The sequence below is a fragment of the Juglans regia genome, chromosome 12 (assembly GCF_001411555.2).
Source record: "Juglans regia cultivar Chandler chromosome 12, Walnut 2.0, whole genome shotgun sequence".
Taxonomy (NCBI): Eukaryota; Viridiplantae; Streptophyta; class Magnoliopsida; order Fagales; family Juglandaceae; genus Juglans; species Juglans regia.
In genome coordinates this window covers 22,791,785-22,817,695 of record NC_049912.1, presented here as the reverse complement: position 1 = coordinate 22,817,695, position 25,911 = coordinate 22,791,785, and the positions used below count along the sequence as shown (strand labels likewise).

The window sequence follows — 25,911 nt, the reverse complement described above, 5'->3', positions numbered from 1 at the left end:
TGTGCAATCCGCCATTTTTTTATTTTTCTTATTTCTCGAACTGAACTGTAAGATGTACTCGTAAATCTTACGTTTATATATATATATTAATTAACTAATTTAGCATGGATTTAATTATTAGCATTTCAAGTACAAGGCTAACTGGGTGTAGCCAAAAGTAGTACTCATGATCATGTCCATCCATACACTAAATAACACAGGAAAATTAGGGAAAATTATAATAATCTTTATGTTTTCCATTGAATAATACCCATGAAAGCTATGGGCTTAATTCAGTACATTATAAAAATGATAGATATCTTTCATCCTTAAATATTTTTTAATTAGCTAGCTAGGATCGATGCGACTTGATCCCCAATTCTGCCAATTACATAATTTATTTGTTGGCACCTTGCTAGCTAGCAGCTAGCTAAGGTTATCATCACCAGGAGCAACACCGAGTTGGTTAAAATATTGAGTGTTATAAGTATATTTACAAAGGCCATGGTCATGTTACTTTTAGTTTGGTTTCTAAATAAAGCATGCAACAAATTGATGAAATTAAACAATTCTAATTGGCCCAATGAATTGCTCCACCTGGAGCTATGTGGAGAATATATGACTTGTTGTTAATGAAATATATCTAACAATCTATAGCTTACATTTACATCTTAAAGATTAAGACCAAATGCCTTTTCGGGCACATGAAAACTTAACTCATGTTCTCAACTCTGATTTATCTATAAAATTGATGTTAACAGAATTCTTTGCAACAAATCGAGTAGATGAGAATGCCAGAAGATTGTTGTATAAAGAATTTTCAAAATTTTATGTTTGGAGCTAACAATACAAAATGTGGACTCCTTGAACCAAAAAAAAAATTCTTATAGGTCGAATTGCTACAAAAAATCCGTTTGAAAGTGAAAGGTATTATCTACGGATATTGCTAAATCATATAAGAGGTCATTTGTCATTTGATAATTGTAGGACAGTTGATGATATTGTGACTCTAACATTTTACTAAGCAGCTACTATGCATGATTTATTTGTTAGGGAGAGATAGCAGTTTAAAAGATTATTTATATGAAGCATCTTTGTATCCAATATTGTTCAGCTTAAGATGGATATTTGCAACAATATTGATTTATTACAATCCAACTAATTCGAGAGAGTTTTTAGAACGTTTTGAATAAGATATGTCAATTGATTTTAAGTCAACTGAAAATTCTTCATTGAATATAAGAATACAAGTTTTGCGCTCTATCTCTTTTGCACTTGAATCAATGAGAAAATACATTAATCCATGCAAATAAGTTCTTTAGGTTTGTATTAATCATGCAAAGCTATTATATATTTATTATGCATGAGCATTTGCCATATATAGATAATGTTACAACACAAGTTTCACAAAAAGAGTGGATGATTCAGATTGTTGCAGAGCCTGACCGATTCAACTAGTAGCAGCACAAAAACTCCAATATCATCTCAATTGATCCCATACATGATGACTCAAAATGACGAATCACAATAGAAAAACCAAGGAAGCCACATTTTGAACTAATGTTTTCTGTTAGACTTGTACCTAAACAGTTTCCTAAAACTATCAGTATGATAAATATGTATTAGACTATGTTGATCTTTGAACTAAAGTTTTTGTTTTCTAATCTATCCAAACATGTAATTATTATACTCCACTTAACTATTATTATCTAAAAATATTTTTTGGAATTTACATTTTTTTCATATGCATTAAATTATTGATTGAGGTCAAGTTTTTATGAAATGCATATATATATATATATATATATATATATATATATAGATAGCCATATTATAATAATGTTCTAGAGAGATATTGCTGGGTAATGGATTTAATTATTAGCATTTCAAGTACGAGGCTAACTAGGTGTAGCCAAAAGTAGTACTCATGATCATGTCCGTCCATGCACTAAATAACATAGGGGAATTAGGGAAAATTATAATAATCTTTATGTTTTCCATTGACTAATGTCCATGAAAGCTATGAGCTTAATTCAGTACATTATAAAAATGATAGATATCTTTCATCCTTAAATATTTTTTAATTAGCTAGCTAAGATCGATGCGACTTGGTCCCCGATTCTACCAATTACATAATTTATTTGTTGGCACCTAGCAGCTAAGGTTATCATTAGAGCAACACCTGCCATTTTAAGTGGATATCTTGCTCTATTTTCCTTCTTTTTTATTTTATTCGCGTATAGCCCTCCTTAATTCTCTTCTTCTTTGACTGGAAAAAACAAGTGATTGATCGCATGATTGAGTCAGACATTTATAAGGTGTCTATCATTTTAATTAATTAGCCAGTTGAAGTACTGAATTAATTTATTTGACTATTTCTGCTTAATATATATACACGATTTTGTGTGGTAGTGCTTAATTATATACAATGTACAGTACAAGACTGTTCATTCGACTTGATCCGAACCTACTTGATTCTAATTTGACGATTCCAACTTGAATATATGTAAAAGTGAGACGGTAACGTGGTGCTATTTGGCCCCGCCCCCGTTTCGAGGGATAACCATTACCTACCTAATATAAAAAAAAGACCTCAATTAGGAGTTGAATCATTCTGTTCAAATTAACTATGATAGTGTCACAACTATATATGGATGGTTCTTTATTGATCACCTTCGAAGACAAAATATTGCCGACTTCCTATGGAATGTGAATCAAACCATTAAAGGTTAAAACAGAAGTCGTTACTGTTGTTGTTGTCATGCTAATAACACTATATATATGTCGGCTACACTTACCAACAGTAATCTCAATTGACTTGATCCAACCCAGCAATGGAAACTAGCTAGAAAGGTTCGTGTCGCTTCCAAAAAGAGAATTGATTTCTACATGGGCTCCAACCTCTCCGAGCCCATGCAGGACCTTCCATGGGTTGTAATTAGCTAGGTCAATAAGCCCAATCTTCTCCTCAAGTTTTTTAGAAAGAAAACTTTTAGGTACGTATCAAAAAGAAATTAAAATTACGGGGTATGGATTGTATAGAAACACTTAATTTTTTCTATAAAATTTTTAATAGAAAGAATAGGATAACTCTTTATAAAGATTAGGATGGGTTTGTTACTAACACGTGTGAGACTTCTCAACACGCCCCATCACATGTGAGCCGGTATTTCTTGTACCATTATTGTGGGTAAGTCGCAGTAGCTCATTATCAGTCATAGGTTAACCTGCTCTGATACCATATAGTGACATCCACTTCTCTCCATAAAAAACTTAATAGGAAGAGTGGGATAACTCCTTATAAAGATTAAGATGAGTTTATTTCTAATTGATAAAGAAATTATATTTACAGTTTTGGAATGTGCAGCTTTCATATAAAGAAGTAGGTAAATTTAGGATTCACATAAAAAAATTATTTTTTAATAGTGACCCCCACTTTTTTTTAAAAATGAGTATGCCGAAACTGCATACTCCAAGACTATATATAATAGCATTACCGATTGAACACAAGCTCAAGTTCTGCATATGTGCTACCATTATAATATATAGTACTAAGGGTAAATAATTTTCGTACTTAATTTGAGATTATTTAATAACCTACATTCTAGTAAGATTCTCGATCGATTATTGAAACCGACTGGTACTTTGCGACATAATTGGGTGATCGACAGTGGATTTTTCATTGATATATATATCCCGTTCCTAGCAAAACCAGTCTTTTTTCTTAAAAGAGTTTGGAATATATATTTGGTTTGGATTGATCAAGTTTTAGGACCCAACGTGCTAGCTAGCTTTGTTTTGGGATTAATCCAAACCTATTTGTTCATCCTTCATACGATCGACCTCTGGCAATATATATATATATATATATGAGAAGAAAATTTCCTAAATTAAACAAAAAATAATAAGATCACGCGTACTAGATCACTAGAGCCAACATGATCATGAGTCGATTCATGACCATAAAATTAAGACTAACAAATGCAGTGGAATTAAATATTAATTGAAGCAAAATAATAACAATAATAATAATAATGTTCTTTAATTAATTATTTTGCCAACTTAACTAGTTGGCACTCTTTATTTCATTTTATTGTATACATTATTTAAGTTTACTAGCTCATTAATTAATTATTAAGCAAGCTAGATCAGTACATGATATCCCAGAAAAGATCGAGACGCAGACATGATCATGATCCAGCAGCTCCTAGCAACTGAGATTATCACCGGGAGCAACACCGAGTTGGTTGCAATATTGAGTGTAATATTGGATACGAGATTGGACAGCACCAGGGTTCCCACCATTGCATTCAATTGCACCGTTAATGGCTCGAATGGTTGCACCAAACCCTTGGTTTAGGACTTGGTGAACATTGGTCATCCAAAACCATAAGGCTGTCTTAAATGAAATAACAGGGTCTGTGGCTACAGTTTCAGGGGAGTTTAATCCATCAAATCCAATGCTATTTCCAGCAGCTCCATAGTTGTAATTCCAAGTTAACTGAAGTGGTCCACGACCATAGTATTTCTTATCAGGGTTGCATGGATACTGTGTATAGGTCTCATCACAGTAGTCTTGCGAAGCACCGTTTATCTCTTCTATGTAGCACAAAGCTGCCCAAATATAAACAATTTGCTTAATTTAATTTCAGGCTGTGAATATATTTTCTAATTAAAATCTAATATATATACATATTATATATATATATACCCCTAGTAATGGACAAGAATATATGCTACAAATTAACCTGTATATATATATATATGTGATCTATGATTAATGATTATATATGTATGTGAGCTTAAAAGTAAAAGATCATACACTTCCCATTTAAATATTTTGTGAATTCATGCTTAGAAAGTTAGTGTTTTCATTAAAATTTAAGAAAAAAACATATATAAATGTAAAATTATATATGCTATATTATGTTAATTATAAGCTCCAAACGATCATGACATCAAATATCAATTGGATATCATGCATGCGACGTTGTTTTTGGTGCATAAGGTTGTATTATTTATATGTAGTACTGATCACTCATGATAATAAAAAGTCACAGATATATATATATATATATAGAGAGAGAGAGAGAGAGAGAGAGAGAGTAGGATCTTACATCCTGTCTCATGTGCAACATTAGCGAAGAAAGCAGCAACCTCACGCTTGGACTCGTCAGCAGAACCAGACCCGAATTGATCATACGAGCTAAGAGCACTAAGGAAGGCAGCTCTTGTGTAGAAGCTCTTTCCTGGACAATCTCCACTCGCCTGATTCAGTATCCCATTAAAGAAATCATCCGTCACAATATCGGCCACCGAATTTTGACCCTTCACTTTGCCGGGGACAAGTACTAGTGCTAAGATTACAACTGGAATGAGGGTTAGTAGATTCTTTTTCAAGCCGAGTGCAGCCATCTGGGGAAGGTTATAAGAAAGAAGAATATTGAACAAGCTGATTGTGTGGGATGAATTAATGGGAAGTACTACTTGTTTGGTATTTATAGATAGTAGTAGTGCAGCTAGCTAGCTCGCTTAGATTGTTTCAATTCAATGACATCGTTATGACTACCAGAAGGCGTGTCATGATTTGAGTCTTGTTAATGCTGGACTTTGACTGGTTGATCATCTAGAACTATAACAGCTAGGCCTTAATTTAATTTGTTGAATCATATTCTTGTGAACAAATATTTCGCCAATCCCTTAATTAAAAGTAAGTTTCGTACCCACCTATATATATATATATATATGGTTATCATTTCTCTAGCTTGCCAGTTGGTGGTCCGTGCATGCATGGCCGGCCATAAATTAAAACTGAAGCAACTAAATATATATTTACTTTATTATAATAAGTGGCTATCGAACTGTGAATATTAATTTTTATTTTTTTTTCGTTAACTTTTTTTATTTTTTCGTTGAGTCCGTTAAGTCTTGTTTTACCAAAAGGTTTTTAAAATTCTTGATCATTTCACGTGTAATTCCCTTGTAGAATTTAATAAAGAATCATGTTTTACCAAAAAGTTCTTAAAACCCTTAATCATACGTATAGCTCATTTATAGAATTTAATGAATGATCATATTTTATCAAACGACTCTTAATAGAATATAATTATTATTAATATTAATATTGAATATTACTAATTTGATTAGAATATAATTATTATTAATATTTTAATTAGTAGAACTATAAAATGTGATAAAAATAAAAATTAAAAAAATTATTAAATTAATAATATTTTATTATTATATAGAGAGTAAATAGATAATCCAATATGGATGCAGACTAATGCTAATATTTTGTTGAAGTTTAGATTTTTTTTAATCTTGATTTTTTGTCTTTCTTTAATATTGTATTTTCTTTTTTCAGATAAATAAGCTACTGATTTTTTCACTTTTTTTATTTAAATCATTATATCAGGTACACCCCGAGACTAATGCATACAGGATCGTTCCCTAGTGTGTGTGTGTGTGTATATGTATATATATATATATGTATATATATATGCAATTAGATCAAGAATAGTCAAATATCTATATAATATGTATCGAAAATTACGTATAGATACAACCCTTTTTTATAATTATCTATACAACTATGTTTTAAATGAGATATACTTAATAATATGGGTGGTATATAATATATGACATGACCTATGAATCTAATACAAACACAACATAAAATTAGTTGATTTGTGTTTAATATAAATGGGTTTGGGTCAAAATGGACTAATTTGTTAAGACACGATTAATCAACGGATAAATAACGGGTTAACCCACTTAACCCAAAATCAACCGTTATAACCCATTTAAATTTACTTCAAAATTATAATTGTATTATTGTTGAGTTGTAATATTGGTATTTCTCAATATGCTTATATTTTTATTGTTGGGATTGTAATTCTGGACATATCCTTATATTTATTATTGTAGGGTTGTAATATTTATTATAGGTATTAAAATTTGGTAAATATTGATATTTTTTGTTACTAAGTAGTCTTATTATTTTTTTAAATATTGTGGCTACTAATAAATATAGATTTTAAATTGTATGTGAATTACGTTAATCATGATGTCAAATGGGCTATGCATGTTAGTTCAACTCATTTACATGAAACGGGTTGAAATGAGTCATGTCGTGTTGAGTTATTTTTAATTAATTATTGAGTAATGTTATACACCACACTACTATCTTATTTTCATCTCACTAAATAAGATGTTGCACATTTATTACCATTAAATGATAAAGAAATTGTGATAAGTGTCATATCTTATATAATGGGATGAAAATATGATAGTAGTATAGTGTATAAAATTTTCCTTAATTATTAAACGGTCAAAACGAGTGATACAACACGACCCGTTATTTAAATGTGTCGGGCTAAGGTTTGACAAGTTTGGCATGTTTAGCTTAACGGGTAGGGTTTGAATTGACCTATTACGTACTATATTGTCGAATGTCCATGATTTAACATAAACATTATTAGAAAATACAAACTGCCACCCCTAATTAATAACGTACAAAAATAAAGTTATTTTACATATATATATATATATAACTTCATTTTAAAATGTGATTATAAAAAATATTGTACGTAAATTATTACTCTTACGTATGCCTAAAAGTATATATAAATAAATTTAAGAATTAGAACTTTTAATGTTGTTATTATATATTCAAGTCCCAAATTACCAAGTTGTAATCACGAGTTGAAGTGGTCCATTTTCAAAGGGTCACGTCGATGATTATACCTAATTACCTTCTAATAGTTAATTACCATAGTAATTCGATCCTAATTAATTAAGTAGTAGTCGATGCCCCAAAAAGTATTTGCATCTTTTTTAAGTTTTTCACAAGAAGTCGTGGCCTTCCTCAGTCCCACACATCAAGCTCCTCCATGCATTACTGATTTCTTCTCTCTTTCCAGCCGCCCCCTCAAAAGTCAAGAGTTTCGATTGGTTTCTACCCAACCAATTAATAATTACTAGCTACTCATGCTTTAGGGAATTGACATTAGGTTCGTAAGCTAAAATGAATTCCTTGGTTAAAATTTAGATAAAACTTCCTCTTTTATGTCCTCGATCGTCTTGGATTAATTATATGTAATTAGAAAAAGAATGCATTTGAGCTATGCTGGCCGCAGTCTCTGTTGAGTGCATTATTTCAACTAATATTGGCTTAGCCAAAATAGAAAGACTAGCTAGCCTCCTTACCCAAATTTTGAAGTTACTACAATAATATATATATATATATATAAATGTTTGATTCACAAAATAATCTTTACAAACTGATTAGATTTATATAAATATATTTTATCGTAAAATAATTCTAACAATATACCAAATTACTATTGTAAATTTAGCATTGCTCATATATACATATATATATATATATATATCGATGGCAACCCTCGGCCTAGTCCTCCATCAACGCCTAAATCGACCGGTGCTAATTAATTAATTGTCACGAATTTAGCATATCTTTATATAATAGGCATGCAGGATATATGTATATACACATGAATCTGCTGATCATGAAGACTTAATATATTCAGATACATTCAATATTAATAATGTATATATGAAATTAAATTCCCGTAACTCGCGGGGTGATGAAAAGTATTCCTAATATTTAATAGTCAACATCATTAACGCAAGTCCTAAGACGCAAATGGAAAACCCTGGCTGGCCTGCAGGCTGCTAGCTAGCTAGTCCAAGATCAAGACGACTGCTACTGATCACATACAATATGAACACATGCAAGTCTTTGTTTCTGACATGGCTACTTTCATCTTGTCCCAACTCTCAATATAATTAACCATGCATGCATGCATGTACCTATCTTGCTTGCTAGCTTTAAATTTCTCCACAAACGCAAACTCAAAAGACTGGGAGATGATCATATCCCACCCAAGACGTCGGCTGATCTCGATCGTTTCCCAGTCAACAAAAAAATAAAAAATAAAAAATACAATTGAGGGGGAAGTTGGGAACGGAAAAGAAAACGTACAGAATAATTAATGTGTCGTGCCGCCCAGCTTTTACGGTGGCGTGCCATTAGCACAAAATCACATTTTTATTTTTTTCTTTTTGTTTTATATTTTTTTAATATTTTTAAATATTTTTAAAAAATAAAAAAATAATATATAAATACATTAAAAATTATCCTTTTAATCATTAAATAAAAAAAATTTAAATATATGAGCAATTAAAATAACTAAAGCGACATATTAATATTTTTCATAATTAATTATGAAAATATCGACGGGGTTTGTAAAAATCATTTTCAAGAAAAAAAACCAAATCATGCACTAAAATTCATGATCATTAATATCAACGCCGACTGAGGAAAATCCTGTTTGACACATCTACTCTTGAAAGGCCATGTGCAAGCTTAATTTGGTTATGATCATCTAGAAGACATTCACTTGTATTCAAATATCTAATTGGAAGTAGCTGCTAGTCTCCGACTTTTAATTCATGACTGGGGATATTGCATGTGCAATAAGCTTAATTTTTCCGAGTTGATCAGTTATCCATGTCAATCTGTATGTGTTGAGATTATTCTCAATAGTGCTTGCGACGTACGTCTACGATATTAACCTTTTGTCATTGTGGAACAGGCCAAATAACTTCGGATGACTTTAGTAGAGGCTTGATGCTTTTTTCGATGATTAGGTGTGGTTTGGATGGTGAGTTGAGATGAGACGAAAATTAAAAGTTGAATAAAATATTATTTTTTAATATTACTGTTATTTTAAGATTTGAAAAAGTTAAATTGTTTATTATATTTTATATGAGAATTTTAAAAAATTATAATTATGAGATGAAATGAAACGTTTCTTGTATCCAAACCAGGCCTAGTGAAAAAAATACAAGTCTATAAATGATCATAGATTCTCAAAATGTCAAACATCATCAAGGTTATCGGATGTCATATGAAATTTACAAGGTTAATGAATTCTGCGAAGTTCTTAGAGGAAATGCTACTCTTTATTTGAAATTTTGTCATCTCTACTAGCCCAAGCATTTCTTTTTTCTTTTACATTTTTTTAAATATTTTTAAATATTTTTAAAAAATTAAAAAAAAAAATTTACTAATACACTTAAAATCACTTCCTTAATAACTAAGAAAAAAAAATTGACCAACGGTCAACTAGGACGGTCAAACATAGGCGGCAAATAAGCTTTTCCCTTCATTTAAGTAGTAGCTATATAGACAGAATAACTTAAAATGTATTATATCATCAAATAAGATTAGAGATGATCATAACAAGTTTCAGAATGAAGAACCCTATTTCTCTTGAAACAAAAGTACCAAAACCAAGCTGGGGAGATATATACTCAACTATATATTACACATGACCAATTCCAAACATTTAGCTCAACTTGATTGCAACCTTACCTTCACCTAACTACGAACCAATTTGAGTTGAAATACTTTCAAGATATAATTTCAGCATTAGCACTGGCTGAAAGTAACAGTATTATCACTTTCGGTTTCCTATGCATACTTCTAAAAGTTCAAGAGTAACGGAGAATTAACTAACAAAGCAAACCAATATATATATATATATATATATATATATATATATATATGGGAATCACAGATATCAAACCAAAGTAATAAAAGCAAAAAAATACGAGATTTTGGTCACATGAAAAACTTTTGAAGAACTCTTCGAAAGAAAATCAACTTCAGATTCTCAGTTATCACTGGCCTTGATCAAATATGTTATAGAGTTAACTGATTACAATCAGATTTAGACAGTCACAAAATTTTTGTTGCAGTCTCACGAATGACCTGCTTGATCTCTGAAACAATGGCAGTTTAGGAAATCCTTTCGACAAATGAATATGTCCACACCAATGGAGTACTCAAGAGCATCAACTCAAGAACAAAGGGATAAAAAAAGATCAACATGGTGATGTTCTGTATATAGGAGAGCAGACTGTTTGGCTTTTAGGCTTGATATCTCACCAGGATTTTCTCTCGGGGACAACAAATCTATAAAATAATGCTCAAGTCCCGAATAAAAATTGTGCCTCATTATCCTTGGTTCAAATCTGGATTACAAAGCACTATTCAACTTAGATTTTGTTACATTCACTTGATGAGTTGTTTTGAACCAGTAAGCATTAGAATTGGAGTAAAGAGTGAAGTTGTAGGACTTTGAATGAGCTTTCTAAAGCCAACAAGATCACCTTCATCCGATTTTGGATTCAAAAGTTATGGTTGTTTTATTTCGACAAAGTCTATCTCACTAAATCCGTGTAAAAATGGGTCCTGTCTGAAAAATTTCTCATAAACATTTCAATAGGCCATTATGCCATCTCGCCATTTTTACATGGATTTTTAGCCGAAATAAACTCATGTAAAATCAAATAAACTAATAAATCTGAGATCTTGAAGCAGGTTATCTCATGTGATTCACAATAAAATCCTCAAAACAACGAAAAACAAGAACAAACCCACTTCCCATCCTAAAACTTGCAAATTACAAAAATGAAGACAAACCCCCCTGACAGGATGATCAGGTTGCACCAGGTTTCGCAAATGCTCTCAAATAAGATTGATACAGATGTTCCATGGCTGACAAATGTATTTTAAGTAGGAAAAAAGCAACCTCTCAGGTTCATCGAAAATGATGAGTAACCGTTTGCCAGATCCGGTAGTTTGCCGAGGTTCATAACCCTCCTGGGAGATTTGTAGCAATATGATCTTTCCCCTGACATCCGGCAGAGCCAACTTAAGAACCTGTTTCTCAAGCTTTGACCCATCTTGGGGCTCATAATCCCTTTTTCTTTTTCCCCCGTGTTCATCATAATTCCACCTGCTATTTTTTCTCATCCTCATATCCTGATGCCCTCCCACTCCTCCCAACTAAATACGGTTCCGGCAAGGAATTGTCATAATGCATATCCAGACCTTGGTAAGATCGAGCTGCAAAATACTCTGGCCCAGATCTAGCTCTACTTTTTTTTAAAGAGTTTGGGTTATCACGCAATTGCAGAACCTTCTCCATTGCATTGGCTAAGGCAAGAGTTCCCTTGTCTTCCTTGTCAATTTCTTTTCCTGTAAAGAACAAAACAAAAAAACTCAAAAATCAATCAAAGAAAGTAACTTGTCAACACCAGATGTTATCTGTTTCCTTAATTGAGTCAAGGAACTTATCAACCGCATAGATCCATCCAACATTTCTAAGTCTAAGATTGCTTTAAAGTTTTAAACCAAAAACAATGTAGAAGACAGAGAATATAATAATGATACAAACATCATTCATTAAAAAAAATCTTAATCGGTTTGAAGCAGTTTTCAATTTATATACCACTCGACAAAGAGGAAACCTTCTAGTGGATCTTATTTAATTTGTAATTTTTATTCTATCATTCTATATTAATCTACAAGACTTCAACTGAAATATAAATACAGTGGAAGTAGTCTCTAACTTGTCTAGCCGTCTAAAAACATTTTTTTTTTATAAGTAAAAATGTATTAATATCAATAGGCATAACCAAGTACACTGGGTGTATATAAGAGAAAACACCTAGCCGTCTAAAACCATATGCGAGCATTTTCTGACTTCTCATGCATGTTCAACAGAAAAATATCCATCACCTATCCAAAGTCCTCCATCCACTTACCACTTGACGATATCACTCCCATTGCAACAAATTGAACCAAAGGAAAGAGATAACTACCTTGCAGATCAACATCTTCTACATATCCACCAGACAAAAATGAAAACCTTGCTTCTTCTGACTCCTTAACTTCCACTAAAGACGAATTGATCAAATCCCGGAACTCCATCACATACGCTCCTGTCCATTGACTTCCTCTGAGGCATGGACATAATGAACTTTAAGCAAGGATGAAAAAAAAAAGTACCAAATGCTGGAATAAACTAGTTAAATATAAAATCACTAATTGCTGATATTTTCCTCATATACATCCGTCTTAGCTTTCTTTCTTTTTTTGGTTCTTACCCATATCCAAAAGAATTTACTTCACTCTTAGTCTTTCCTTACTAAATTAGTGTTAGGACAGCTTTAAACTTGACAAGTATTAGACATCCTTAGTGTCAATGGCCTCTTTTCTCAATGAAGCATTTAATTGGGCCCCAAAAAATTATCTTACTATTAGGCTCGTTTGGATGTTGAGATCACTCAAATACAAACACTTTTCAATTTCAAATCTTCAACTTTTTCATCTAATCATTAGTTAATCATTATAACTTTCTCAAACTTCCAAACAAAAGAAAAAAAAAACCAAAATTTTCAAATCCCAAAACAAAAATTATATTAAAAAATTATATTCTAAAACTATTTTAACTTTCTAATATTTTCACTCAACTTTTTCTCTCTCCTTTCCCAAAATCCCATAAAACATCTTAACTCAAACCATTTCATTACTATTCACAAACAATTTCACTACTATTTACAGATTTTTCATCTCATCTCAACATCCAAACGAGGCATGATACCATTCAGACTTCACAACATTACAAACAAAACAAAATTCATGTGGCAAAAAGACCAGGACAAAAAGAAGAGACATAGCGCTACTACACAGTCTATAAACCACAAAAATAAAGGGTAAAAAAAGTTCAAAACTAGGAATTTAAGATCTAACCAAAAAGAATGTTTTATCCAGTACCTGTTGAAAGCAAGCATGGCTTCAAATGGAGTGATAACGGGAGCTAGATACTCTTTGCTATCCAGAAGGGCAGTTTGGGCACAAGACACATAAATGAAAACATCACACTGCACAATTCGAAAATTTTTAATAAACATGCATATTCGGAAATCGACTTGCACCTATCTCAGTTTACCTCGGGAAAGTTGGCAAGTTTTGCAGGGTTTGGTCTTCCAACAACAAGTGTATAGACCTTTTTCCCAGCTCCTGTGATCAGGTCTTTCATCTGGTGAATCATGTGAAGGTAACCAGCTGCATCAACAGTTGTAGAATTAATTAGACATCTAGCTGACTAGGATAAATTTTTTGATTGGAAAAAAAAATTGGTGATACACATGAATCTCATCATAATCAAATTGTCTCAAAACTATAAAACTTTTTTTTTAATAAGTAAACAATTATATTGATATGAATAGGCATAGCCCAAGTACACAAGATGGTATACAAAAGGTCACACCTATTTAGAGCGAAGTAATAGAAACAAGAAAACCATGAAAATCGAGGCCAAGAAAATCTACAGCCGTGGCCCAAAGAAAAATAGTACTAACAAAAAATCATATAAGTTCTACTAGTGAGCGCTCCTTGTCTTTAAATGTCCAGCCATTTCGCTCATTTCACAAGCACCACATGATACAAATCGGGACCATTTTCTACACCACAGTGATTTGTGGGAGACCTTGTTAATTTATCCAGCTGGCCATAAGCTCTGTCACTGTGTCAGGCATAGCCCAAGCTAAGTCCATTCTATTAAACACTTCATTCCATTATGTTCCAACCACCTCACAATGCAACAGTAAATGATACACAATTTCTCCATTTTTTCTACACATGCAACACCAATCTACTATGATCACCTTACGTCTTCGTAGATTATCCGTCGTCAAGATCTTACCTAGTGCTGTTGTCCAAACAAAAAATGCCGCTTTGGGAGGCACCTTGTTTCTCCATATCTTTCTCCATGGGAATTATTCCATATTTTGTGCTTGTGTAAGAGATAGAAGGAGCAGACTGAGAATGTACCTTTACCGGTGTGAATCCACCACATCTTGTCTGCTCCTTGGATTCTCGGCATCATGGAGTATAGAAGAGCAAAGAACTCCTCAATGCTGCCAACTTCCCAATCTTGGGCGACTTTAGTGAAATTCACATTCCACTGGACTAGGTCCCCAAATAACTCCATACAATTAGCCACTAATGCATCTTTCTCACCTGTGATCCTAAAGACTGATGGAAATTAATCCTTTAAGGCTTGGTCTCCACACCATAGGTCAGTCCAGAATTTTATTCTAGATCCATCGCCCAACACCATTCTAGTATGCCGATTAAAGATCCCCCCCCCCCTTCAAATGTGTTTCCAAAATCCCACTCCATAAACCCCGTGAATCTCCCTAGTGCTCCCCCCCCCAACGCCCCATATTTGCAATCGATCACTGACTTCTATAGGACTTCCAGTTCTATACTATATCTCCACAATCACTTCCCAAGCAAGGCTCGATTGAAGATCATCAAATTTCTAATGCCCAACCCACCCGAAGATACTGGATAACATACCTTATCCCACTTGACTAGATGATACTTGAATTCTTCTCCTATCCCACCCCAAAGAAAGTCATGATACAACTTCTCAATACGGTTCGCCACACTTCCTAGAATTGGGAATAGAGATAAAAAAAAATACGTTGGTAGGTTAGAAATAGTACTTTTGATAAAGGTAATCCTACCGCCTTTCGAGAGATATAATCTCTTCCAACCTGTCAATCTGCGTTCAATTTCTCCACCACTTAATCCCAAATCGATATAGATCTTGCAACTGTCTCCAAAGGAAGACCAAGGTAGTTCATGGGAAGAAAGGAAACCTTACATCCAAGAATACTAGCCAGTTGCCTGATGTTACAAACATTGCCCACTAACACCAATTCTAATTTATCAAAGTTCACTTTCAAACCGGATGCCGCTTCAAAACAAAGTAATAATGCCCTTAATGTTTGAACTTGGTTTTGTTCTGCCTCACAAAAAATAAGTGTATCATCTACAAACAATAAATGAGATAGGTTAATAGTGCCCCTATTAGGATCACCTACCAAGAATCCCTCAATAAAGCCATTGTTCACCAAGACTAAAATCATTTTGCTAAGTGCCTCCATGACAAAAACAAATAGGAGTGGGACAAAGGATCTTCTTGTCTAAGACCCCGAGAGCTATTAAAGAAATCATTTGGGCAGCCATTCACCAATACTAAAAGACTCACCGTAGAAATACACCATCTTATCCACAAGCACCATTTCTCTCCAAAACCGCACCTCCCAAGCACATATAGTAAGAGCTCCCAGTTTACATGATCATATGCATTCTCCATATCTAGCTTGCATAGGATTCCCAATTGGCCAGATTTTAGTCTACTATCAAGGCGTTAATTAGCAATGAGGACTGAATCCAGAATTTGCCTATCTTTGACAAAAGCATTTTGGGGTTTTGTAATGATCCTCCCCAAAACCTCTCCTAGACGATTGGCAAGCACCTTAGAAATAATCTTATATATCTCATTCACAAGGCTGATAAGCCGGAAATCCTTCACCTCGAAGCCCCAATCTTTTTAGGAATTAGTGCTATAAATGTGGCATTGAAGCTCTTCTCAAATTTCTCGACTGAAAATAATTCTTAGAACACTTTCATTAAATCTGCCCTCACCACATCCCAACAAGTTTGAAAAAATCCCATGGAAAAGCCGTCGGGGCTAGGTGCTTTATCTTTGACCATTCTCCTTATCACAGTGTGGACCTCTAACTCCTCAAAGGGCCGCTCCAGCCACAAAACCTGGTGTGGATCTATAGAGTCAAAGACTAGTCCATCAAGTGTTGGCCACCATCCCACCTACTCAGAAAGTAAGCATTCATAAAATCCCAAAGCATGCTCCCTAATCACCGGAGCCTCCATACATTCCACTCCATCTATTTTCAACATCTCAATAGTATTAGTTCTCCTATGGGAGTTGGCCACTCTATGAAAGAATTTTGTGTTGCAGTCTCCTTCTTTCAACCATAAAACTTTTGATTTTTGATGCCAAGAGCTCTCCAATAACGCCACCCTTTCTAATTTTGCCTTTAACTCATCCGTCCAAGATGCTTCCTCCATAGATAGAACCCGCCCCTCCTGTGTCCTCTCTACCTCTTGAAGCTCCTCTAGAATAGTCTTTTTACGATCTCCTATATTACCAAAAGATTGAATATTCCATAGCTTTAAATCATTTTTTAGAGCTTTCGATTTACCTGCAAAAATGAAGTTAGGAGTGACATTAAACTGATAAGAATCCCATCATTGTCTAAGGGCAGGTTTGGGACACAAGACAAAACATAAAATTCTCATCTCATCTCATCTCATCATTACACCTCTTTCAAATCCCCATACAAAATATAATAAACAATTCAACTTTTTCAAATCTCAATACACCTTTTTCAAATCCCAATACAATAATAATATTAAAACATAATATTTTAAACTTCAAAACAAAACACAAAATTCTCATTTCACCCCCCAAACCTGCCCTAACTCTTTTCACAAAACCTTCAATTTTCAGCCACATATTTTCAAACTTAAAATACCGACGCTCACCTTGAATACCTCCACAATCTAGTAATAACGGAAAATGATCCGAACATAGACGAGGCAAACTCTTTTGACAAAGCTCTAGATAATAAGTTTCTCACTCCGATGATGCTAAAAATTTGTCCAATCTAGACCACATATGATTATTTGATCACGTGTAAGTACCACCCATGAGAGGAATATCCATCAAACCCAGGTCGAAAATACACTCCTAAAATTTTGTCATCACTAGTCGTAATCTGCTGTCATTGGAACGTTCACTAGGAAATCTTGTAACGTTCAAATCACCACTAGGAAAACTATAAAACTATGACAGATAATGTTGAAAACAGTACAAGAAAAATAACATTCGGACTCTCAGCACCCAGATTGTGCTGCTGCATCAAACTAAGAAAGAAGCATGAAGAGATCTCAGCAAACTTTCCATTTAATTCTCAAGATTTACATAATCATACACCAAACAAGGAGTTAAGAGAAATAAAATAACCATACACACATAAAAGATACTAATACAACTTAAATCCTTGTCAGTATGACATCCCCATAAGTATATAATTATCAATGGTTTATGAACAGATAAGAATAAGAAATTAAATGAATCATTTCAAATAACAACATAGTTCAACACAGAACAGACTCGTACAAATTGATAGCTCAAGGGGAACTAACCTACACCAAGAGTTCCCACCAAAATCCCAACAATGTTAGCATCCTTTGCCTTTTCGACTAGGTAATATCTGCAAGGAAAAATTGCCACAGTAAATACCGCAAAAGAAGTACTGGACACTATAACGGACAGAATTCCATGCCACAAGTGAATCGATACACTTTTAAGAAGGAAAGGATATCAAAGGTGAAATGCGGAGTGGGGGGGGAGAAAGATTATGTTACATAATACCGGCGCTTAAGAATCCTTTTCTGCTGAGACACATCTGTCACCAAACGGTTCTCTTTTGGATTGTATCTGACTAAAACCAACATTAAAAAATATTCTTGATGAGTAAAACAACACCAATTATAAACAAAATCAATTTAAAAATATTAGATGACACGCAAAACAACTAGCTGTTATGTGTACGCATGAGCAACTACTTTATTTTAGCATGTTCAAAAGAATCAAATTGTACCTGACTAAAACCAACATTACAAAATATTCTTAATGAGTAAAACAACGCCAATTATAAACAAAATCAATTTAAAAATATTAGATGACACGCAAAACAACTAGCTTTTATGTGTACGCATGAGCAACTACTTTATTTTAAATTGTCAACACAACAGACAGACATATAAGGGATAGTAATTTCTCTACCTATATCACAGCAATTAAATGTAAGTACAACAATCGCAAATTCTGGGTTGTCAGAACCAATCCAAAAAAGCAAGTAGTCCTCCATTTTGTGTCCTTCAGGTAAAGTCCAGATCAAGCCCCCAATCTTATATCTATTATCAGGTGCCATCCCATAAGTGTTATCATCGGTACAAACACCAGCTGGTTCCACAAGTCCAGTGGAGCTTCTATGATCATCAGACGAATTCATAACAGAACAACTAACATCGGCAAAACAGACTTCTAATTTGGATTTGGACTCGGATAACTTTGATGCCTCTACCAATGCTTCTCTTATATGCTTTATCGAATAAGCATATTCCAGCCCATAAAGGACCTGCACTAGGAAAGTTAGGTAAACAATGTTTAAAACAAATTTAGGTAACGGTTCTTGCCACCAATGTGCAAAAGTAAATAGTTTAATTATTAAATAATAGAGAAAAAAAAGTGTGAGAAAGTAGCTTGGCGAGATGGTTCCCGTGGGTGTGGTGCCTAGTATCAATAGCTTGGCGAGTTTCTTGGGTTGTAAAGTGGCTTCCTTGCCTATGAAATATTTGGGTCTTTTGTTAGGGGCAACATTTAAGGCTAGAGCCATTTGGGATGGGGCTGTTGACAAAGTAGAGAAAATGTTGGCTAGTTGGAAACGGATGTATTTATCGAAAGGGGGTAAACTCACATTAATTAAGAGTACTTTATCCAACCTCCCCACTTATTTTTTTATCTTTATTTGCTTTGCCAGCAGGGGTGGCTAATAGGATTGAGAACTTATTTCAGACTTTCTTGTGGGGTGGAATGGGGGATGAAACAAAGTTTCATCTTGTCAATTGGAATAAAGTTTGTTCTTCAATCTCTTATGGAGGCTTGGGGGTGCGCAACTTGAAGACATTCAATAAAACCCTATTGGGGAAATGGTTGTGGAGGTAACATTTGGAGGGGGATTTGCTTTGAAAGGAGGTTATTGATCATAGACATGGAAGTGCTTGGGGGGGTTGGCATTCTAACGAAGTGAAGGGGGGGTAGGGTGTGGGCTTATGGAAATTTATTAGGAGGGGTTGGAAGAGTTTTATCACTTAAATCTGTTTTGTTGCAGGTGAGGGCTCTAGAATCAGATTTTGGCATGATGTTTGGTGTGAAGATTGCGCTCTCTATAGGGCTTTTCCAGCTCTATATCGCATTGTTGTCAATAGAGATGCTTCTGTGTCGGATATGATGGCATTTTCCCATGGTTCGCACTAGTGGGATGTTCAATTTAATAGGGATATTCATGATTGGGAAATGGATAATGTTTCAGAATTTTTAGTTTGATATATTCCACGGGAAGTCTAATGGCACATGGGGATAGGATGCAATGGAGGCTTAACGGGAGCAAGCGGTTTAAAGTGAGATCGTATTACAAGATGTTATCATCACATGGTAATGTTCCTTTCCCGTGGAAGGGTATTTGTAGGTCTTGTGTGCCTCCCAAAGTAGCTTTATTCGTATGGACCGCCTCTCTTGGGAAAATTTTGACCACGGACAATTTGAGGAAGCGGGGTCTCATTGTTATGTATTGGTGTTATTTGTGCAAGAAGAATGGAGAATCAGTGGATCACTTATTACTGCATTATGTGGTGATAAGAGTGTTGGGGGATGAGATATTTAGAAGAGTTGGTGTGGCTTGGGTTATGCCTTTGAGGGTGGTGGATTTAATAGCTTGTTGGAAAGAGATTCAAGGCTATCCCCAAGTAGCGGCAGTTTGGAAGATGATTTCTTTGTGCATTATGTTGTGTATTTAGATGGAGAGGAAAATGCAACCAGAGAGAGAATCATTCCCATTATCAAGGTAGTGAACAATTCCAAACTACAAATAGGATGTCAATTCCACCAAGCAAGATGTCCTATCAATACTGTGGTTTCCTTGGCATTGTAATTGAGTTGGTAGTATATCACAAAGGAATCTTTCTTTGATTTTTTGATTAAGTAAAAGAAGGCATACTTAAAGAAATTATAAGAGTGTACAGTAAATAGCCACATTTCCATTGTCAACATCCATTTATGTGAAGTTGGCAGTCTAGAAATCAAAAAAATTATTTCAAGTAGATTTCCGTACTAGGATACGCTTGTCATTGGTCAAAGCATAACTTGAAAGACTTTCAATGCAGTTGGGTATGCTAACAGGAGCCTTTCCAATGACAAAGAATGCAGGAAGAGTTGTTGTCCTGCAAACAAAAATGGGGCCTTCAATAGAATGGCACATGAAGTACACAGAAAAGTACTACAGTAGCAGAGAAAACCACACAGCTAAAACCAATTCTGGTGTTACACTCATTAATTAAAACTCCAATGACTAGAAAGGAAGGCACAACATTACAACAAACTAAGAGATAAGCTAAGTTAAATATCCTAAACTAAAAGTAATAACGACAAAAGATTAAACCTAAACTCAAGACAACTATATCATATTCGAGTTCCGTAATATCAAAGACCCCAAAGCAATACTGCCCTGAAGGGTTAATGGCCTTTACCAACCTATGAGAACTAAGATTCTTGTAAGTTAATATGTCACAATGTGGAAGTCATTAGATATGATGGTCTCTATTACACCCAACCACTTTCTTCCCTTGGCCTTAAATCCTTCCCTAACTACCAGTAATATAGTTTTTTCATGAAGTTTTGGATTTAATTTTCAAAACCTCTTACGCAATCAAATGATGGTGCTAAATGCTGGCAGGGAAATGCTCTAGAACACATTTAACGTGTTTTAAGAACAAAAGTGCCCGAAAGACTCAAGACAAAAGATTGTAGAGACCTGCAAGATATGAACTTCAACATCAGAGCTATGAAAAATGTGGGACTTAGCAGCAGGCACTCCTTCAATCTACTAATCATAGACCCCGCAAGGAATCTTGAATTAATGTAGAATGATAGGGTTAGGTGCATCTGTGGAACATAGAACTTCCATTTTTTACAAGTAAATCAGTATTCCAAAAGAACCCCACGTAAAACTAATATTAAGGATTATTTATCATGGGAATCCTTTTTTAAGAAAAATGCAAAAATGTATATGCTAGGTGTTCTTTTCCCTAGAGCTAATTGAGATGCGCGTATCAGAGAAAAGAAACAGGCGTATGGTAGAAGCATAACTTATTTTCTCCCAGTATTTGAGACATGGGCATTCAAAATAAACATTGAAAAGTTTATGTATTTCCAACAACTGGTCTGCTCAAAGGGCCTAATATTTCCGTATTCAATGTTTCTTTGTCTCTCTAAACATTGAATGACTTAACGGAATAAGGTACAGTATGTATACAACTCTTTTGCCTAAACACTAAAATGCAAAGCACATCCACAGCAATTAGCATTTAGATCACCGAAAGTTTCAACAAGTACTCACGGGCTGAGACAAGTGTGCCCATAATGTACAACACACTCGGCATTAACGTGCAACGCTCCAACCTCGTCAACGCAGCAACTGCCGTATGTTGTGTCCGCCATCACAAACAATCTAACATCTTTGTTGCCTCCATTTTGTTCGGCGCCACATTTTCTCAGTGACCGAAGTTGGTCGCGCAGAGCTCTCACCACTCTCGTGGAATCCTTCAATAGTTCATCTGGGAACTGAAATTAGAGAAAAACAGAGTTTGATTTCGATTAACGAGCAATGAAATTAAGCCCTAAATCTCTCTTTGATCATTGAGATAACTGAAATAAATCCAGGTGTACTTATCAGAATAAATTCAGGTATAGAGTTGGGTTTCCATAGATAGTCCTTGAAAACAATAGCAACTCCAACCCATGAAATCCATGGCATCTAAATTTTCGCCAAAACAATCAACCCTTTTCCTTTCCATCTCGTTCAGTTTCTCGGCAACCAAACAGAGGATAAAGATAAGGACTAGTGGAAGGTTTTAAGGCTATATAAGAATTCAATTTATTTGGTTTTTGTTCTCTGTGAATTGCTTCTCTCTCTTTTTTTTTACTTCCAGAACAAAGGGACTAAAGATTCTCTTCTCGTTTTCTCAGAAACAAAAACACAGAGCTTCCAAACATAAGAGGGTTTTTCTAGGGTTTTCAGGAAGTTAACCTGTAAAGCGACTCTGGTGAAGTTCCGAGAGAGAAGAAACTCGGCGGTGCGGGCAATCTCGTAATCAGATTCAAAATCCATGGGGGGAGTGGAAACTTGAAAGCGAGCAGCTCGGCTAGCTGGTGAAGTCATGAAGAGAATTTATACGATGGCAGATTTGTTTTATTGGGCTTCGATTTCTAGGCCCACTAATTTTGGGCCACCTTGCTAACTTTTTCACAATAAGATAAAACGCAGATTAGTCCATCACAGCCCAATACATATCAAATCTGGCCGGCCACCCAAAGCCTCTTCCAGACTCTTCCTCACCTGTTCGTCACGTTATCTTCTCTCTCTTTCTTCATTTCTTCTTCTTCTGCGGCAGCACCCGACTGTCTTCGGTGAACCCAAAGGTCCAGAACGAACGGTGAGCTCTCTCTCTCCTACTACCATTTCCATTAGGCACTCGAAATTTGGCTTGTGAACTTGCTTTTGATTTTTATTCTTCGTCTTTCGTTTTTTAAACTCGTTGAACAGTGTAGCAACCTGAAACCCAGGCTGTTGCGCAGACATATACCCGTGTAAATTTGTGTATATGTATTTTTCTTATGATTCTCAATTTTAGTTTTTTTATTGATTTGATTGTGTTCCGGGAGCTTTCTGGTCGGTTCGTCAAGTAGCATTATCATTAACTTTTACGGACATTAATGATCTTATTTGAAAGTGAGTCAAATGAGTAAGCTTCTTATATTTCGGTGAAGTTATTTAACTTTCTCGGACTATAGAACCCTTTTGGTTTTATGAAGGAAAAGTTTAATCTTTTTATTTTCAACTGGAAAAATGATACTTGTACTGTATCATATTTAATAGCATATGGAAATGTATGCCTGCTATGATGTTAGGAATTTAAATGCACTTATCGGGGGGAAATTTTTGTTCAATGATGTTTGAAGCATGGTGGTATAGGTGGTGGAGCTCCATGTGTGATTTAGAAAGCAGCTGAGCTCTTTGTTGAAGGATGAGCACCACGCAGATAACTGCCTGCAGGCCAAAACCCTATGTTAGAATTATTTCTCAATCCCACCGCCTACCTTCGAATCGATGCATTTTAGCCATCCGTGATAATTGTCTTCCAAGAACTTCCTTGAGGCTATCCGCCAATGCATCATACCACCAGCAATGCATGGCTGTGTCGAATTACCAGCAAAGCATGCCTGTTTGCTCGTTAGGAGGTGAAGGAAATAAGGAAGGTGGCAATGGGGTAAGAGGCATTTTTGTCTGATTTTCTATATCGTTATTGGATTATTGTTAATAGTTGCTATTTGTTTACTGTGAATATCACTGGAAGCTTTACTCCCAGTACACGTTGGGCTCCATTCCATTTGGGCCCTACAGAATAAACGAAAAATTATCTATGAACCTAATCATTTTAATTTTCTTAATCCTACTGGGTCTTCTGCTGTTTTCTGAAGCCTTTATTTTAATGAGTATCATAATTTTCCCCTTTTTGTGGACCTTGTCATTTTTTTCTGAAGCCTTTATGTTTAGATTTGTGTGCTATGTTATATAGTTAGTTCTTGCTATGTAAAGTCCATGAAAATTTTTTCTGGTCATGGTGAAGGGCATTGTAAGGATGTATTATCATGTTTCAGTCGTCTATAATAGACTATGGGACCTGTTATCTAAGCAAAGGGAAAGAGTGAGTTTTTAATAATATTTTATCAGGGAAACTGTATACATTTCTCTCAACTTCACATATTCCATCAGGGTTCTCCATGGAAAGCTATTCAGAATGTTATCGGAAGGTTCAAGGGAAAGTCTTTAGAAGATGAATTACGGCAGCGGATTGAGAAGAAAGGATACTATGATGATAGTGGCGGTGACGGAATACGTCCACCAGGTGGTGGAGGTGGTGGTGGTGGTGGTGGTGGGGATGCTTCTGGTGGATCAGAGGATGAAGGCCTTGCTGGAATCGTTGATGAAACTCTGCAAGTGATTTTAGCAACTATTGGCTTTATTTTTATGGTATTCATCTCTCTCTCTCACTCACACTCGCACACCCATGTTAAGAAGCACTTGGTAACTTCCTTATGACTGCAATGGGTTAGTTTCAAGCATATCCTTCTATTGAGAGTGATAACTGAAATGAATATGCCAAGATGAAGGTAAAAGAGGGAAAGATGTGCAGAATTGAACATAATTTTTCACGTCTAGCACAGAAAACAAGCTAAGAGCTTAACTAAATTGTATAAACTGGCATGTTGGAACCAGCACCCACTACACTATCTCTTAGGCTGCACACCTTCCGGTGTTGAAAAACTCATTGATTCCCGATGCCGAGCTACTATTTGTAGAGTTTCAATCTTAACCATGGTGTACGTAAGCTTAGAAAAGCTGGACAAAGCCGGTGGTTAGGCAGATGCCCCATTGTTCTTGGTGTTGCAGTGAATCCATTGGATCATCCTCATGGAGGAGGTGATGGGCATGCAGTAATGTTGGCTTGGAGTTTCATGCATGAAGAATGAAAAATTTTAATATGTAGTATAGGAGTGGCCTGATCTCATGAATTGGTTTTAGTAATTAGATTAATTGTGCTCAGATTTAAAGCAAGGGTCACCTGTATGTTGTTTAAATAAACGCCATGTAGGGGCTCAGAACTTGGAAGGAATCCAGGTTCTGCTGGTTTTCTGCAGGCTCTATTGGGTAACACTGCTCTTTTTTCTGTTCTTTTCCCTTTTTTTTTTTTTTTTTTTGCAGTATGTTTACATCATCAACGGTGAGGAGATGACCCGGCTAGCAAAGGACTACATCAAGTATTTATTTGGCGGAAATCAGAGTGCTCGTTTACGGCGTGCCATGTACAAGTGGGGAAGGTTCTACAAGAAGCTGACTCAGAAGAAGAAGACTGATCCGCTTTGGTTGGAAAAGTCAATTATCAACACCACAACTTGGTGGGACAGCCCCGAAAAATACCGTCGTCTCGTTAGGGCTTTAGAATCAAATTCTGATCAGGAATAATGAATTCAGTTGTATCATCCTGCCTTCTGTTCAGATTATTGCATTTCTGTTGATGTTGCAAGATGGTCTCAGTTTTTGGTAAAATTTACATGAACGAGGTTTTATTATTTAGACATGTTGAGAGTCTTATGTGGCTGAACTTTGTGATTACAAGTAGTGAAAAAGCAATTAAAATCTAGGATAGAAATTTGATGTTACCCACTATACTTGGTGCGGGGAAGAAGAACTTCCTATGCTTTGCCTAGATCA

General features: G+C 34.9%; 3 protein-coding genes across 4 annotated transcripts; 1 reads left to right on the top strand and 2 right to left on the bottom strand.

The window, feature by feature from the left end:
• Window positions 1-3,960: 3,960 nt before the first annotated feature.
• Window positions 3,961-5,460, bottom strand: LOC108980812 (endochitinase EP3-like). Its single transcript, XM_018951826.2, has 2 exons — window positions 5,097-5,460; window positions 3,961-4,593 (listed from the first exon to the last, which is right to left on the bottom strand). The coding sequence occupies exons 1-2, from the start codon at window positions 5,392-5,394 to the stop codon at window positions 4,187-4,189; spliced, it is 705 nt and encodes a 234-aa protein (XP_018807371.1). The 5' UTR covers window positions 5,395-5,460; the 3' UTR covers window positions 3,961-4,186.
• A 5,866-nt stretch (window positions 5,461-11,326) lies between these two features.
• Window positions 11,327-22,776, bottom strand: LOC108980772 (2-(3-amino-3-carboxypropyl)histidine synthase subunit 2). The gene is made up of 10 exons (XM_018951782.2): window positions 22,666-22,776; window positions 21,976-22,199; window positions 20,692-20,800; window positions 18,585-18,939; window positions 18,171-18,240; window positions 17,942-18,009; window positions 13,806-13,921; window positions 13,631-13,737; window positions 12,676-12,812; window positions 11,327-12,049 (listed from the first exon to the last, which is right to left on the bottom strand). The coding sequence occupies exons 1-10, from the start codon at window positions 22,744-22,746 to the stop codon at window positions 11,811-11,813; spliced, it is 1,506 nt and encodes a 501-aa protein (XP_018807327.1). The 5' UTR covers window positions 22,747-22,776; the 3' UTR covers window positions 11,327-11,810.
• A 168-nt stretch (window positions 22,777-22,944) lies between these two features.
• LOC108980800 lies at window positions 22,945-25,866 on the top strand. 2 transcript variants are annotated; one of them, XM_018951809.2, is made up of 4 exons: window positions 22,945-23,071; window positions 23,611-23,905; window positions 24,412-24,669; window positions 25,402-25,866. In XM_018951809.2, the coding sequence occupies exons 2-4, from the start codon at window positions 23,663-23,665 to the stop codon at window positions 25,660-25,662; spliced, it is 762 nt and encodes a 253-aa protein (XP_018807354.1). In that variant the 5' UTR covers window positions 22,945-23,071; window positions 23,611-23,662; the 3' UTR covers window positions 25,663-25,866. The 2 variants fall into 2 exon arrangements, with proteins under 2 accessions (XP_018807354.1, XP_018807362.1); XM_018951817.2 differs by having other exon boundaries at window positions 22,956-23,071; window positions 23,598-23,905.
• The last annotated feature ends 45 nt before the right edge of the window (window positions 25,867-25,911 follow it).

Bases quoted from the DNA above. Each gene is read 5' to 3' on its own strand.
- LOC108980812 (XM_018951826.2), bottom strand. From the start codon at position 5,394: ATGGCTGCACTCGGCTTGAAAAAGAATCTACTAACCCTCATTCCAGTT. The intron at 4,594-5,096 runs GTAAGATCCTAC...ATATTTGGGCAG, and splicing joins TGTTGCACATGAGACAGGAT to CTTTGTGCTACATAGAAGAG.
- LOC108980772 (XM_018951782.2), bottom strand. From the start codon at position 22,746: ATGGATTTTGAATCTGATTACGAGATTGCCCGCACCGCCGAGTTTCTT. The intron at 13,922-17,941 runs GTTAGTTCCCCT...CTGTTGATGCAG, and splicing joins GGTGGGAACTCTTGGTGTAG to CTGGTTACCTTCACATGATT. The intron at 13,738-13,805 runs GTAAACTGAGAT...CGAATTGTGCAG, and splicing joins AACTTGCCAACTTTCCCGAG to TGTGATGTTTTCATTTATGT.
- LOC108980800 (XM_018951809.2), top strand. From the start codon at position 23,663: ATGAGCACCACGCAGATAACTGCCTGCAGGCCAAAACCCTATGTTAGA. The intron at 23,906-24,411 runs GTAAGAGGCATT...ATATTCCATCAG, and splicing joins ATAAGGAAGGTGGCAATGGG to GGTTCTCCATGGAAAGCTAT. The intron at 24,670-25,401 runs GTATTCATCTCT...TTTTTTTTGCAG, and splicing joins CTATTGGCTTTATTTTTATG to TATGTTTACATCATCAACGG.